At 35.8% G+C, this 17614-nt stretch overlaps 1 protein-coding gene across 2 annotated transcripts in view; it reads right to left on the bottom strand.

Annotated features, from left to right (window-relative positions):
* Positions 1–2019: 2019 nt before the first annotated feature.
* Positions 2020–17614, bottom strand: part of TLK1 (tousled like kinase 1) — a 68769-nt gene continuing 53174 nt past the window's right edge. For both annotated transcript variants that reach the window (XM_048309215.1, XM_048309214.1), the window contains exons 13-21: positions 15543–15640; positions 12361–12442; positions 12011–12102; positions 11835–11924; positions 11134–11303; positions 9715–9850; positions 7138–7249; positions 6739–6846; positions 2020–3776 (exon numbers count right to left, since the gene is read on the bottom strand). In XM_048309215.1, coding sequence (XP_048165172.1) covers positions 3600–3776; positions 6739–6846; positions 7138–7249; positions 9715–9850; positions 11134–11303; positions 11835–11924; positions 12011–12102; positions 12361–12442; positions 15543–15640 — 1065 coding nt within the window. In that variant the 3' untranslated portion in view covers positions 2020–3599. The remainder of the gene's footprint in view (positions 3777–6738; positions 6847–7137; positions 7250–9714; positions 9851–11133; positions 11304–11834; positions 11925–12010; positions 12103–12360; positions 12443–15542; positions 15641–17614) is intronic.

Genomic DNA, 17614 nt, shown 5'->3' with positions numbered 1-17614 from the left:
TTCTCACCTCCCCAGCAGCTCCCTTCCCTCGCCGAACCACTCCCCTACCCAACGTGGCTGCGGGGGCGGTGCTGCACCTGCCCAGCCGAGGCCCCGCTGGGCCGCAGCCCGGCGCAAGGCCGAAGCAGCAGCGCTGTGGGGGACCTGCATCCCGTCCCCAGGCTGGATGTGCCGTGTCCTGCCTGACGCCGGGAGCTGTGGGATGGGGAAAGAGAGGCCCGGCCGGGCTGGTGGCCCCGCCTTAGACCCGTGGTTTTCACACGTTCGGGAAGACATCAAAGCTGGAGCAGGAACACGCAGGATGCTTTAAATTCCAAAACATGCTTTCTTTTTCGGGGTTGCTGATTTTAAAACACGCAGTCACCTGCCTAGGCTGCCACGCGGGTCGCAGCAGCGCGGAGCTCCCTGGGCCGCGCTCGTTCTGGTGCCTGCTCCTGCCATGATGCATTTCCTGACTTTCCACGAGCATCAAAAGCACTTTTCAGAAAGTCAAAATATTGACCGGCCTCCACGAAATTGGTATCTATCAACTGGCGTAGACCAAGTTCAAAGTGTCCAATGCTCCAGAGTGAAATCTGAATAAATTCAGTGCTAATATAAGTGAAATAGTGCCAAAACACGATTGTTTTGCTGGAACAAGCCACCCAATGTTAACTCTGGCTGCAAGGATGTAGCACTACATTCAGTTAAAAGTCCGTAACTTCTCTTACAGTCACTTAATTCATATGTAAAGGGGTTTTTTTTATTATTATTATACAGTAATGTAGTATTCTACAATCTTCCAGTGCAGACATTTAAAGTGTTTATGAATTTAAAGGAAGCCTTTTATTTCCAAGATTTGTTAAGAACTGCATGATGATGTTTAACTTCATTTCTTTTGTCTACCTGCTGTTAAATCAGGAGAAAGCTTGGGAGACTGAGTGATGGATGACACATGGTGAAGTCAGTAAAATGGGTATGAAATACAGACTGCACACCTGACACATGAATTACCTAGAAGTAGATCAGCACTCCACCAGCAGCGTAATTCAGGGACCTAAACTCAGACTCAAGGGTACTTCTATCCCAAAAGTACAAACTGCTGAGTAGCAGCCACCAAACACACAACTCAGAAGTCTTCTTGTGACCACAGAATTAGTCCACTTGGGGATACAAAGTTTTCATTAACAGTACTACAAGATGTTAACACAAACACAACTGTGTTATTGGGTAAAAATCTTGCAACTTTGATTCAAAAGATGAGATGAGAAAGCTATTTCTTTCAAATAATTCCTGTATGAAGCACTTTTAAAGTGAGTGTTTAAGTTTCAGAAACATATACTTGTAATGCTGAATTAAATGTCCTGTATTCAGCCACAACAGTCTATTCCCAGATCCTAACCATAGGAAAAACAAGTCTGTACATAGATCTCCTCTTTCAGGTAGCTGTAAATTTCTCAGGTACTTAAGTAGTTCTCTAATATACTGCCTAACTTACCATTACTACGGGTAACCATAACACATTTCAAATAAATAAAAACACAGTTAACGTTATTCTACATATTTTTGTGTGGTAAAACCATCAATTCAATTTCCATTATCAACATGCAGAATAAGGAGGAATGAAATCTAATGTGAACTTACAGCTATAGCACATTCTTCTTGAACTCTGCACTTGGTCTTGTGCTGTAGAGAGTGGAAAGGACGGAGTCCCAGTATTCTGTTTGTGTCTAATTTTCTAATAATTCTATGAGCTAATCTTATTCCACAGCTCAATATTTAAAGAAGGACCACTGAAATACTTACGAGTTCTTTCTGTGACATCTGTTCAATGAAATGAAGTTTTGGTTACCTCATCATGACAGATGTTTTAAGTTTCATGGAATCTTCCCCTTTCAACTCCAATGTTACTTAAATTAATTATTGTATTACTGGCCTTTTGTTTGTAATTAAGAAGAGTTTGCTTCAAATATTTTCATGTTAATCAGTGATATGGTTATGTGATTTGCCTTATGCTGAAATGTAAAAACAATGAAAACCTTGAAATTTCAACTGCCGTTGTTTATTACTGTTTTGGCTACATTCTCTACAATTTCAGCAGCATCTTAAAGAGACAGTTAACATTTCTTTATATACAATGAAAACAAAATGGCTTGCAACATCAGAAACAAGAGCAACAGTTTAACTGTACAATACTAAATGAAAACCTGTGGTAATACAGCCTCCTCTTTCTGCAACATGGACAAAATTACATATAGGTATTCAGCATCAAGAATGGGATAGTAAAAAGAATAGTGAACAGGAGAGAGATACACTGTTCTGAAAAATAAGTTTCTACCATACAAGGCAGTTAGAAAATGTTTCACATTTTAAAATATCTGTACAAGCCACAAGAAACATTTCCTTGTTGATAGGAACTTCCAGAAATGGAGAATAACCATGAGCAACTTCTACATCTATTATCAATGCGCTCTGCATGATGAGAACGCAATAAACTGACTTAAAGAACTGTACTGTATATTGCCAACACAGATCTGCTTCACATGCCTTGATTGTTAACAAATTGCCTATTCTCAATCTCTCGTACAGTTGACTCGCACCTTAAGGAGGTCATCTGACTCTTGTAGAAGTAAAAGCAACATCATTTAGCAACAATTAAAAGCGCCTTGAGGGAGACTTAAAAAAAATACAATATCCAATTAGAAAAAGCCATACTTTAAACATTTGTACAGGAATAAATTGCTGAAATTTAACTGAAAATGTGACATCTGTACAACAATTTACAATAGAGCTAGAAGGGAATTTATCATTATTCCTGCATAGAACATTATACATGACCTGCTTGCATTTGGTTTCATATTGTTGCTTGCTTTTATTAGAAGCCTGGAAGGTTTCACAAGTTTCAATACCACACCAAGTATAGTATTTTTTAAAAACTGAATGGATTTCAAAATTAGCAATCTATTTCAGAAATAAGTACCAGGAATTCCATATCACCCTTCCAATCTAAATTCAGTGAAACACTACCACAATTTTGGAGGTACAAGCCTGAGTAGCCAAATGAAATACTCCAATTTTATTAGAGAAATCTGATGCTGAACATTATCTTTCACTGTCTCACACTCCTTACTTTGGTTTCAAAAGATCAATGTCTTGGAAAGATGGCAGTTCATTTAGTTTATAACCAGGCACAAAATTTTTCCTGTGTTTTCAAATTTGCTCACTACCCTTTTTTATTTAAATAATGAAAAACTACCCTTCATGTTAGAACTTTCCAGTATCCACCAATGTACTTTAAAGTATTAAAAAGATTATTTACAATGTTCCCCAGAAAAAACTAAAAACCTTTTCTTCAGTCTTAAACACAGTATACCTGCTAGTTTGTAACAGGAAGTGTCATCCTTCATCCTTCAAACTTTAACGGTGTTTCTCAGAAGGGTACATTTATTCACAGTCCATGATCCATTCCAATCATACAAATGACACTATGTAGGAGGACTTCAGTCTGAAAACACAGTTATCAAACTTATCCTGTGTAAAAACACTCAAATGCTTTCAAGCTCAAGTCTGTATCTGGAAACTAAACAAAGGTATCAACCCATTCCTCAGCTGGAGAAATTTCAGTACGAAATAATGCTTGAAGTAGGTGGTGTAGGGGATGCTGCTAGGCCAGTCATATGCAAGTTTCCTGAAGAATTTGATCTCCTCATATGAGGGAGAAGATAAGGATCATTAGCCAGCTGGTGGACATCAAATCTATCCTCTTTTCGGTATGCTAAACAGCGTCTGATAAAGGCCTAGAAAAGAAATGTAGGAAGTTACAGTAACATTCCAAATACTTACATCTGCTTTCAGGCAAATAGGCAAGGCCTCTTGAATAAACTAGCTTTTAAATAAATTCTTGTTCTTAAATAATTCAATTCAAATGACAATGTAACATTTTACTGCTGAGCCCACTGAAAAAATGTAACATCATGGCAGAATGAAAAAAATCAGCAAATTTATTGGTTTCAAATTATCTTCAATATATATATATCTTCAATATACTTCAAATATGCATTTCCATGTTTAGGAACTATATTTACAAGTAAAACATTAGCACCTCAACCAATTAGATTTCTGCATGTGTTATGCCTGAACAGACTAATAAAAACCAGCAGGAAGTGTCAGAGGATTGAAAAACAAGACCTTTCTACTTTCTCTAATGAGCTTCTAAAACCATTGAGTTCAGTGGGGAAGAATAGGTGGATGATGTAGGGACAGAATTTCAGTGCTTTAGCTGACTCTGAAAACAGGCATTTCCACATGTGCCATGACAGGGTATAGCAAACCATGAAATTGACAATGATGGTTGCTGTGCTCAATAAGCAAGAGAATATTTAGGAAACCACTACCTTGCTGAAACTCTCTTCCCATGAAAAACTCAATCACACCTGCTTAAAATTGTTGAATCAATTGAAAAACTCAGTAGCTAAATTCACAACTGTTCTTGAGTCACTATGTCATCCCTACGTTTAGGTCCATCCTGTGTATGCCAATCATTTTGTGCTGAAAGTTTCTGTCAAGTCTTATGTCTAGCACACAGAACATTTGGTCTCCTGAGAGCCTGGGCTTCAACACTTAATGATAAAAATTCCCTATTATTGCTACAGAACTGATTAGTACATCATTACTTAATTTAGAACTTAATTTAAAAGAATTACATATATCTCCTTTGATAAATCTGTTCAGCTGTTTGTTCTTTGCTCCAATTAAAAACTGGAGATTAAAGGAGAAAATCTGTGATACAAGTTCCAAAGAATCATGCTAGAATTTACTTCTATCATTTACATATCCAGCATTAACAAGGTACAATATAATAATCATGCACATATGTTAGTATATATTCACATGTTCTTGGATATTACATATTTTAATAAAATTCTTCAAAATAAAGCCTTCAAAACAAATGAACTGTAAACAGTTATTTGCAAGAACCTCAGAGTAACACTTTGTGTGTAAAATGTTTTTAAAATACTTCACAGTTTTGTGGCACTGTAGCCACACTAGTGTGAAGCAAAGGAGATCAGTGCACAAAACAGGAAACAGTGAGGAGAATCAAAGGACAGTTACAGTCTGAAAACTAACTAACAATGTCATTTGAGGTTCCATATTTATTTAATCTCTGTGTTTTCCAAATCAGAATTTCAGTTTACAAGCTGTTCTTTTCCAACTGCCAAGCCTATAAATCTGAAAAACAATTTGGATTCTACACAGTCATTGTAAATGGTCTGCATTAAGAAGTTAGTCTAAAATTGTTTTATAGCATTTCCACCAGAGAATAATTTCTCCCTCTCTCTGAAAGCTAACATGACAATGGTTAATAGGAGTGGAGAATACTGGAAGTTTATTTTAGTCTTTCAAACAAACAGAGCATGCAAATACACAGAGAACGCAAGAAGTTGCCAATTCTCTGTGCTGAACTATGTACTCTTTCCTAACATCCTCTATACAATCTACTAATGACAAAGAAATGCAAAGTTAAAAGACACAGATATAAACTCTTAGTATGTAATGTTATCAGTTACATGATCGGTATCTGTCAACTGCTTTCAAGGGATAGTGTTTTCAAATGAGGGTGAAAAAAATAAAGAACAGCAAACAAAAACCTCAACCACAAAAAAAACCCCAATACTAACTACAATTCTTCAACCAGTTTTTCATAACCTTAACTGCAACTCTCTCACTAACACTACTGTTAGAAACTTTAATGAACAGAAATACACCACCACTTGTAAAAGCAGGTTTATGTGCCCAAAAGATTTATTTTCTTGGGAAGTTACTGCCTCTAAAAATAGGTTTCCTTTCCATTTAATCTCTAGAAGCTGAATCTTAACATTCCTAAATTTTTGGCATCTTGTGTCCCAAATCTAAGTATATTTAATTAGTTGCTGAAACTTCAATAAGCATTCTACTGGTCATGAATATATTTTTCAAAAGTTGGGAGAGTTTTTACAAGCAAGTAACACGAAACATTTTCTCCCACTTTCACAGAATTGGATTTGTGTTGCAGATGCTCACAGTAGTAATCATTTGGGAAACAACCTTAATCTGTTTCTGAATAGACAGTTTGTGTAGAGGAATTTGATATTACTAAGATTTTTAAATACAGTACACAATGCCATCAACACCTTTGTGGCAGATCAACTATTTTGGCAGTTTCATTTCCTGAATCAGCATCAAAATATCTTCTAGATTCTTAATCTTAAAAATTCATGTTTCTAAACTCAGCTTTAAGTTAATACACACAGACTTTGACCTTTCAAGGGGAAGAGTATTACTGGTCATATCCTTCAGGTACCTGGTAGTCAAATAGTTCTTCCAGCCAATAAGGCTGCAGAGAAGAACATTCACTATTTTCAGAAAGAGCTTGTTACTGTTAGCAGCAGCATTTCACAAGAACTTCTACTGAGACAGCCTGAATGAGACACATAAGGTCCTCTGGGAAAAAGCAAAGCAGACAATTTTTGAGGTGGCCTACTTTAAAACCACTTGCAAATTTCTGGAATATATATATATATGTAGTTTTGCTTTGAAGTACATGATTTTGAGAAGCCCCAGAATAAGGCTGCTTAAATAAAAACATCCCAATATTAGTTCTCAATTATGTTTTTTTACATACTTGGTTATTATGTCCCACAGCACTCTTGGCTTAACAACAATTTTACAGCTGAATCCTTTAAGATGAATGTTTTACTCAGAGATTATATTAAAAGTTACCTTGGCTTCATTGCTTACAACAGGTTTGACAGGGAATTGAACTTCTGTGGCTTTTAATATTGTATTTTCTTGTAAGATATCTTGCTGTGATTGATTGTGGCCAAATGGCTGCAAAATAAGCACATTATTTTTTTCAGGAGATTTATCCAACTACTTTGATTTCATAAATATTTATGCTACAGTATGTTGTTGCAGCGTTAATACAAACTGTCAACCCTTCTGCAAATAAAAAAGTTACAGGCAAGATTTTCTAATTTTTTTGCAAAAATCAATGTACACCACCAAAAAGTAACACAAGTAATTTTCCATGCAGATTCATGTTTTTACAAATGCAATTCACAGTCTACTGAGAACAGGCACCTGCACTAAAACTCTTTAGATCTCAAATCTTTTCCTTACCTTTCTACCATAAAGGCATTGGAAAAAGATTACTCCAACTGACCACACGTCAACCTTATTAGAAATCTTTGGTGGCTCTTTGCCAACTACAAAACACTCTGGAGGCAAGTACCTGGAAAACAAAACATATATTTCATTCTCTAAGTATGGCATCACTAGAACGCGGTCAATTGTCAAACTGTACAAACACTTCAGCTACACATCCCTGAGCTTCGACTGTACAGCTGCCCTACAATCTGCATTCCAACATCCTGCAACCCATCAAAACTGACAATGCAGCTTTTGTACAGTTAGTCAAATAGAGGGGCCTAGTTCACACAAGCACATATACAAACTTTTTTTACCTAAACAGCCAATTATCACTTTTTTTTTTTTTTAATTGGGACCCCAGGTTAAATATGAACCATAGCCATCTATCAAAGAAAAGAAAAGATGAAAGCCAAATAGGGCATTTTTCAGTAAGGCCTGGTTAGAAATCAAAAAAAAAAGCAGATATGGCTTAAAGGCCCTTTACCCAAATTTTTAATAAAAATGGCAACATTACCCAGAGGGGTATATATGATAGACAAAGGCGATTGTTATTTCTGTCCCTATATTCTGCAGAAAGAGAACTTTACTTAATGAAAGTTGAGGAAGTTCCCATGCCATTCCTGAATTACAGAGTAACTGGTGAAATGGAACTTCCTTTACAAAGCAAACAAAACCTTCCAAATGTATTAAGTGCAGTCAAGTATTATTGACTGTAATATTTAAAATTGAAAAAGGCAAAAAATCTATTAGGGCAACTAAAGAACAGGCACTCTTTCGTCAACAGTGTGTAAGACTTAAGTAGAAACTTTGAAGAAATATTTGTAGAAATGGAAATAGGCAGAAAAATGAGATGAAAATGAAATAATTTTAAACAGTATCACAAACTCTCTTCCGGAATACTTGTCTACAATTCTGATTACAACAATCAAGACAAGTGATCTTAAAGTGATACAAATGCAAAGAAGGTTACTAAAATGATCTGAAGAATGAAGAGCCTACATTTCAGGGGAAAAAAAGTGAAGGCTCTGAAAACACCAAGGAGCAAGTACTAGGAAGGGGCCACAACCTACTTGAGGGAGGACAATGTTGGCACAGGAACAAACAAGTATAAACTGGCCACAAATAAATATAGTCTGTAAATTAGAGGATTAAGCTTCTAATGATCAGAGAACTGAGGTTACAGAAGACACTTCAAATCAGATTACTGGGGCCAAAACACTAACTAAATTTAATATAAACATCTAGAAGTTTATAAAAGAGATTATATAACCTAACTGCCTGGGAAGGCAGGTAACTGGACCCAGTCACTGAGGAAATCCCTTCCAGGGCTATGCTGCTGACAGTTTGTGCAATGTACTTTGAACAGACTCATTCCCAACCTCAAACTCACTCTAAGTATTACCCTCCCTAATGAAGATTTTGGGCTCAGAGAAAGTACAAATTAGAAATGCAGAGATTCATCATGAATCTGTAACGATTACAGATCCTTTTTTACTCTTAAGTTTGCAGCACCACTAGTGCCTGAGGCATTCCAGATGAAATCCAAAGGCCAAAATTTTTCTGATATATATTCCTAAAAGAAAACATTTAAATAGGTAAAGCATTAAAAAGAGTAGCAAAACCCTAACACTTCTAAAATGTTTCAACTTGAGTAATCGTTTTTTCACAGCATGTGCACAGTGGCATTTGTGGAAGTAGATGTGCTTCCTTTCCTAAAATCTCTGAAGGAAAAGGCAAAAACTTTATTACATGCAACTCCTGAATACAGGAGGAGGTGCAAAGCAAATGGGAATGACACTGGCTTCTCTGTGAGGAAATGACTTGTAACAACCTGGCCAACACAGGATTTCTAATCCACCCACCCTGACATAAGCCAGCACATACCCAGGCTCAAATAGTTACTGTGCCATGAAGAACCTGCATCTTTAGAGACCAAATTCTAAAAACAGATTTTCTGTAAGTAATGAAATATTTATTGTCATTCCTATGCTTTGGCAGCTCTAAAACTCCAGTGTTTTGGACAAGCATGCAAGTGCACACAAAAAGTAAATCACAGCCGCTGAGCTGTCATTAACCTTTAGGAAGGAAGAGTGAATAGTGAATAGTCTTTTGTCCTAAGGACATTACCTGTTGGTAATCCCTGTCCTACAATTTTCAAGTACTAAGCACCCACACTTAATCATTACAGCTCTGTCAAATGTCTTCAACCACCAGCAGCCAAAGATTAAATATCTGCTTCTTCAGAGGAAACCATGTTTCTAAATCGCAGTGATCACCTCCATATTTATTTATTTATAAATATATATATATACATATAAAGAAAGAGATAAAGAAATAAATAACACACACACTCTTATTTTACTTGCTAAGTTATTCTTCTAACGTTTGGGAATACCAGCATCACAGTACTGGACAAACACCTTTGTTTGTAATCCATGTTAATATTTTTAGTCCTAGTTGTCTCTCCAAATTGGCTTTATAAGACATCATTTACGAAATTTGAACAATGATCCAAAGTCTAAACAGCAAAATCAAACCAGGCCTTACCAGTAAGTTCCTGCTCCCTGTGAAGTTAAATCCATTCCATCCACCCCATAGCTATCATCATCCATTATTTTGGACAGACCAAAATCAGTAATTTTTATTTCTCCACATGCTGTTCCATCTACAAGAAGGATATTACCTATTCAGAGAAGAAAAAAAAAAAAAGAAAAAAGAAAAATTACTTTAAAAAAAGCTAACAGAATTCATGATTTTCAAAACCAGGTTCAATTTTCAAGAACATCTAACTTCATGAGGGGTGACAATTTTATAGAACCAAAATCATAAAATAGTCTGGGTTAAAAGGGACCCATGACCAAACCCACAACCTTGGTGTTATTACCACCATGCTTAAACCAACAGAGATACATTTACATCATCTTTACATCCTCAAGTCTAGAGTAACTTGACTATGACAAGTTTCTGTGCAGTTTCAGGAACTCTCACGGCTACCATCATGATCTGAAATGGCTCTCTCAGCTGGGAGCTGGCTGGTCAGCAAAGAAACACCAACATGGAGAGAGGAAACACCAGAATGCAGCAGTATACTAGTTACAATGAAGTTTCATTATTTTTCTGGCAGAAAAAATCCTACACTACAGTTTTCATGGTTTGCATATGCCACAAAATTGTGCCAAGAAATTGCTGAAATCCTACAAATCTTACTCCATGTGTTAAAGTTGTACAATAATTTCTTGATATAAAAATGATTTGATGAAGTTCCTCTGAGAACAAAAACTAATGAGACTAAGAATACATTCTGTACAATTTCATAAGACAAGAGAAACCTATATGAATAGTTTATTACAGAGCGGAAAGCAAACAGCCTAGCACCAAGAATTACTTTATAAACCCCACACTTGGAGTGTAGCAGATTAAAGCACATGAAGAATACAAGCATCATTCATGCAAGGTGGTAAAACAAAGGACGTGGAATAAAGACAAATATTGTTTCTAAAAATATTTATTATTCATTATAAAGAAAACTCTCTGTAAAGTCCTGTTTTGGAGTGCTTATGCTGAGATGCTGAAAGTGATTGATTACATATTTACAGGTTAAAAAAAACATATGGGAAAAATTATTTAGACATAGGCATTCCACAATTACCAGAAAAGACTGAGTCTACTAATGATCTTATCTGTTTATACTGCTAACTACCAATGCATGTACCTATTAGCTATATGATTTTTTCCTACAAATTCAAATCAAAATAATGCAAAATAGAAAAGTTGTAACAAAGATTTTCCACAGAAAAGGCAGATGATTCTGGCAATGAAATTCCAAAGGAAAGTACATACTTTTTCCAATTGTTTACAATAATCCTAACACACAGAAGATAATTCTGGCATTTTCAGGCATGAATTACAAACAAAATAAAGGATAAAAAATAAATTACATTTTCAGTCGTAACATTTCTCACTTACCTGGTTTAAGATCATAGTGTATAATAGGGGGCTTGATCTCATTGAGATACCGTAGTGCATTTACTATTTGCATTACAATGGACCTAGCTTCTTTCTCTGACATCAACTTATGTTGCTTGAGATAGAAATCCAAGTCATTGCCTTCACAGTATTCTAACACCGTGCAAAACCTAGGGTAGAATTTAGAGAGGCAAAATTAAAGAATGTATCGTACTGCACAATCAGAAACACACTACAACCTAGTTTCATTCTGACAAGTTTAAGAATGGCTTGCTTGAATATCAAACTAAATGAACGAAATAGTTAATAGAACACATGGTGGAACTATTAGCTCATGAAAACTGACATAAATTAGAACATTCATACTCACTAAAAGAGAGACTGCATCCATATTGATGAGACATTTTAAAAAGCCTCTTTTTAAAGGCTACACCTAGGCTAGTAATGCTCCTGCTGTCATTTAGTCTTGGAAACTTGTCTAAGGTATGGCAGCCTTTTGACGCTAGTCAGGCTTTGCAAAACACTCTCTTCATCACCTTATAGAAGGCCTGTAATATTTAGCAGACAGAATTCTGCAACTAATGTGGGGTTTTTTAAAATGTTTTGGCTGAAAGCAAGAACATACATTATTTTTGTTCAAATACTCTTCATTTCTATTTATCTACTATACAGCACTAAAATCCTTGCCAAGTTCTACTTACGTATCTGTATCCAGGGAGAAGTAGTCATATAGTTTAACTATCCGGGGGTGATCCAGTTCTTTGTGTATTCTATACTCTCTGCAGGCATGTCTAAAAGAAGATGGATACGTTAACCTTCTACAGTCAACAAAATGCTATTAAGCTTAACATATGAAGCGTAAGTCATTAATATTTACTTGTGGTAGTTTTCTTTCTTTTCATCCCTCCAGCTTTTGTTAAGCTGGTGAATTTTCACAGCAGCGTATCTTTGTTCATAAAGATCAAAAGCCTAAAAAAGAAATGCATGAATATGGGAAAGTTATAACCAAAGGTGATAAAAATAACACCCAATAAAGTGAAAAAAAAAGCTGGCATGTAATTCACAAGTCTATTGACAAGGCTCCTGTCATGCTACCTCCCCTCCACAGGTTAATCGAAGTTTGGTCTACCCATTGCAATCCTTCTACTTAATTAGATCCACTTTTGTCCCCCAAAATTAAATGTGCATGGCTCAAAAATCAGATTTATCAGACTCAACAAACTCTACCTTGTATACTTCACTGAAGCCACCGCGGCCAAGTAAATGGAGTAACAAATACCGTTCATTCAACGTGGGGTGATCTTTAAATCTTGAAAGGAAAAAAAGTTTATTCTGTTTAACATATACAAGTAGCATCTAAAATGTAAATCTCTTAGTATTACTCATCCAATGGAGTTTTCTTTTTAGAAACAACATATAGTATGCTGAACAACATTACACCACAAGAAATCTTATGGCATAGCTGTACAACATGACCAATTTTAGTAACTTTTGACTGTTTACAAATACTACCACAACACTGTCATCAAAACAGTCAATCCTGGCAAACATTTAGTTATTTTTCTCTATTTTTTTTGAGGATAAGAAAAGCATGCTTAAATTTAAACATGTGGTACATGCGTCTCTCTTTGTTGTGCCAAATTTTAGGGAAGTCTCACAATTCATCTTTCTGGATCAAACAACAAGGACATTCTTCTAATTCACACAAAACATGACCAGATATGTTGGATATTACTGCCTCTTTTTAACAAAATGGATTTTATATAACACTAAGTTAAAACAAATAGAAAGAAAACACACGAAATAACTATCTGTGCTTACTCTAAGCAAATGCAAAGCAAAAACACTTCTTCCTAATATAAAATGATGCTGCCAGACCAAGAAAAAGGACCATGCTCTCTTTCCTGAAATATACAGAAGACAAAATACATTCTTCCATACAATCAGAGGGAAGGGATGTGAATATTCATCACATTTTTAGTAAAATGACGAGACAGCTATATTCATGAATCTAAGGCAAGCTGCCACTTATATTCCATAGAAAACTTTAAAGAAGGGTTCAGGGCCAGTCTGCCAATAGCTCATCCCATCCTTCCATATTCTCTAGAGTTCTGGAAGTATGGTCATAGGTAGTCAAGTATTTAAGAGCAGATGCCTATTTCTTGCTTGCTATGCCCCTTTTAGAAATAAAACTTTCTTTTTCATTCACTATGAAGATACATATTTCAATGCTAAATATTTTTTAAAGAAACCATAAACAGTAATTAATACATTCAGTGTAAAACAAATAACAAATTTAGAGGCAAAATCATTAGGCAGTTGATGTCATGTGACCAGTAGCCCAATTCTTGAAAACTACACTCAAAAATTTAGATTCGTATTTTTCACGTGTGTACCTCCAGTAGGGCCAACCTTGTGAATCTTACCACCTTCCCTCTTCACTCCTTTTGCTACCCTGTGTGGCTCTCCATGGCTCAGAACCTGCACCCCAACATCACATGGGCTCCAAAGCCAGACAAGGAAGCCCTAACCTGCACTCTCAACTTGTCCCATTATTCCAGTGCAGTTGTAGACATACAAGTTTACCCATGGGTAGATGGACTTGTTGCTAGAAAATGGATTTGCTTTACACCACAGCTGGAAGCGGAAATCCCAACAGGATTTGAGTCAGAATGCAACAGCTGCTTTGCCTGAGAATCCCCTCCCTTACCAAACAGCTACATTGCCAGGACATGCTAGGAAAGATAGCAGGGGCTACAGACCTAAATCACTTCTCCATTGCTTTTCTCTTCTACATGATGACTATAAGCTGTGGCTTGGCCACTTGGTAAATACTTGTCTAAACTACCACAAAAACATGAATACAGTTTAAAGCTTTTCATTCTGTACCATAAAATGTGTCAGCATTGACTGCAGACAATGAGTAGTGAAGCTGCACTATTCTGCTTGTCCATGTCCTGTAACTGTTTTCAATTGTGACTGTAATTTGGGCATTCTTTGCCCCACATATGTAGGATTTTCACAGTCAAAGCCTGTCAATTTTTTGTGCCATTTATTCCTTATTGTTGAAGGATCCTTTTTTAAAAAAAATCTAAACCTGTTCTAATGCAAACAACTGAAGATTAGAAAAGATTGTCATTTAACCTGCTTGTTTATTTGTTGTAGGACATTTATTTTAAAATAATATTATATTTTTTAATTTTAAAATATATTATATATTTTTAAAAAGAAAATACTCTGCCATCAGTATGTAAGTATCAACACCCATTATTCTTCATATCCAAACCACGACACTAATTTAGATATCAATTAGCACTAAAACTACATGGTAACAAAAAATTTCTGTATTACTGCATGGTAGGTACCATCAGAACAGTTAGGCACAATTTCACATATTTTTCTTTTAATGTTTAAAACCCTTAGTAGTGTATGCATAATTCTATTGTGTCTAAAAAGTAAAAAATAAAATCCTGAAGGCTTCAGACTACTGTTTCATGAACATTTCCTAGTGCAGAAAGCGAGAAGTCCAGTCCCACCATGTCCTTTCCCCCTGGCTCATTCCACCCTTGCACTGCCCTCTCCTCTCATGGCAGAATAGACATTTTTGCAGCTGGGGCAAAGAACTAGACCAGGAAATTGATTCTGGATTAAAATTAATCCAGAAAAATAAACCACAGTAGCTGGTTTTAATTTGGATCAATTTCCAGCATCAGTTCAGGAAAGAAATGCAAGCATGTGAAAGAAAACAGGGCTAAGTAGCCAGGGAGAGGTAGAACCAGTTCCTTTCAAGCAACAGTGCCAGCTAGAAGAGTTGGTAAAACTGTAGTGTATTTGTCATCATGGAAAACAGATTTAGCCTTTAAAGTTATGTAATTACTACTTTCAAAACTACACAGTAACAGTTCATATTATTAGCAATTTAACATTGTGATACACTGCCATTCAAGGTGAAATACAAAGTAGCAACATAAGGCTTTTTCCTGCTAAGTACCTATACCTAGTAGGAATGAAACCACAGTGCTGCAAACACAAAACTAATTTTAAGTGCAGCACAAAATTGCTGCTGGTGCATCAAACCTCCCAGCCATTTTCTTGCATTATTGTCAGCTAAGTGAATTGCATTAAGTTGTCTCACAAGTATTTTTTTTAGCTTAGTAATATGGTCAAGCAAGTTTCAGCTCTTCACTATAAGCAGTGTAGGTATGTTATTTCTTGCATATTCAACAAAAAAATTAATCAATTTACCAAATTGTAAGAAACTTGTAAATAAATTGGTGTTTAAAATACATATATAAACATAGAGAACCAAAAAGAAATTATGAGCAAGTCTCTCTTCTGCAGGTAAAATGTGATATTAGAGAATTGCTTTAAAAACAGACATGCAAAATTAAGACAGTAAAGACTCTTACTGTGAATTATCTTCATTATTTATTCTTTTCAGTTCTCTTATGTGAAGATTTCTAACTCTTTCCAAACGTTCAAGTTCTGCTTGTATTTCAGCTTCCTCCTGCAAATGAAAAGAAGGAAATATAAAAGCTCATTTACTTCCCATTTGAAAAGGGTATTTTTACCCCTGCATCAATACTAGTGGTGATGGAGGAACATTACATTACAAAACCCTGCTGAACTAGAAGAAAGCACTACTTTTCTGTTAAAGCCAGAAAAATTCAGAAGGATAAGGCAAAAGCCTGTTTCAAGAAATTTTTCTGTTCACGAACCCACAGGTAATGGGATGTTCATGGTTTTGTTCTGCACTGTAGGGATGCTATTTGAAATGAGAGGCAGCTGGGTTTTGTACCTCAGCCAAGGAGATAAATTATCTGGGAAGCGCTCTGAAATTGATGTACAAAAAAAGAAAAAACTGAGATATGGGCAATTATAGATTCTGTACAAACCAACAGATTATGAAAAGACATTTAAAATATTTTAAGGCTGAAGTGCAAATCAAGTAAAAGAATAAAAGAGCACATCATTACAGCAGAAACATTCTTAAGGTGCTGATACAAGCCACCAAAACCAATCTAATTTGAATAGATTTTTCCATTTGTGTCTTATTAAAATTACAAATGAAGAATGTGTATTGCATAAGATTTTAAGCGCAACTTCAAAAGAAGCGTGTCAGGTAGGAGCACATTCTTTAATTTCAGCGCTTAAATTTATCTCATCTTTATGCTATGCATTAGGAAACAATGAAATAATTATTTATTCAGGTCCTCTAAAATTGTAAAGAATTCATGATGCCTAATTTGTGGAAACCTATATATCTATACTCAAACTGAAACACATACTCATTGAAAGATACTCTAGACAGGGTTATATTATTTCAGAGTTAGTGCCTCTAGAGCTTGAAAATTTGAAGAAAGGGGAGACAAAATTAGTCCATATCAGAAAGCTCATAATTATGGAATTATTTTAGCTAAAAAGGAAAAAGCAGGCCTGGCATCTGATACTTTTTTTTTTTTTAGTAGCAGCACCCCTCATCATCTCTTGTTATCTTGGCACAGCCTTTTGCACAGCCACATGGTATATCAAACTGGTATACTAATCAATCTTTTCTTGAAGAGAAAAAAAAAAACAAACAGGAGAAAGAAAAGAAAAAAAGAAACTAGCATCATAAAAAACCACGTATTTGTTTTTTGAAAGAAGCTAGATCAGTTCTCCAGTTTATTCTCTGACTGTACAACCTAATGGTGCTGGTAAAAGCAACAGGGCATCAAGCCATGGCACAAGGGGATGGAGGCAGAAGTCAGCAAGGTAGAGAGAAAATGCCATAAAGTTAGTATTTTCATAAACCTGTATCCTGAAACAACAACTGTATTTGTATGATCTAAAACACATATTAAATGACTACATATCCAATGAATGGAGGAGTCTGGACTAGATGATTTCAGTGGATATTCTGGAACCATCCCCATAAGCTATGGAAGACTCTTCTCATCCCAAAAGATGAGATGAACCTCCACCCAGAAAATGAAAATCAAATTCCTAGTAATTTAAAAGCTGGACTAAGTAGCACTAATCTGCAAGCAGACCTGGGTGGACCATTTATTCTTCCTAAGAGACAATGTCAAGAGTTGGGTTTTTTCCTGTTTATATAATATTAAACTCTTTTTTCTATATTTAGATGCATCCCTGCAGTTTTCTGTTAAATACCCTGAAATGATAGGCAGTTCCTCATAACCCAGTAGTCCTTTATAAAGAATTTTAGTCCTTCTGCCCTCACAAAAGGCCACACACTTATACACACAATTGTCGATGTTCTTCCCAAAGGCTAACAAAAAAAAATCATCAGTTATGCCTCTTTTGGACCTTTTTGTTCATATATTATGCAATTCAGTGGTTCTCAAAATGTGGTTCATAGGCCAATGTTAGTCTAAAGAGAATTGGCTGGTTGCATTGTTTCCAGCTGTTATTTAGGACACTCAGGCTGTGAATACCTTTAAGCAAGAATGAACCAGCTTAGCTGCCTCAGGTCACTGCT

Source organism: Corvus hawaiiensis, chromosome 7 (assembly GCF_020740725.1).
Source record: "Corvus hawaiiensis isolate bCorHaw1 chromosome 7, bCorHaw1.pri.cur, whole genome shotgun sequence".
NCBI lineage: Eukaryota > Metazoa > Chordata > Aves > Passeriformes > Corvidae > Corvus > Corvus hawaiiensis.
This window is presented reverse-complemented; position numbering and strand designations above follow the sequence as displayed.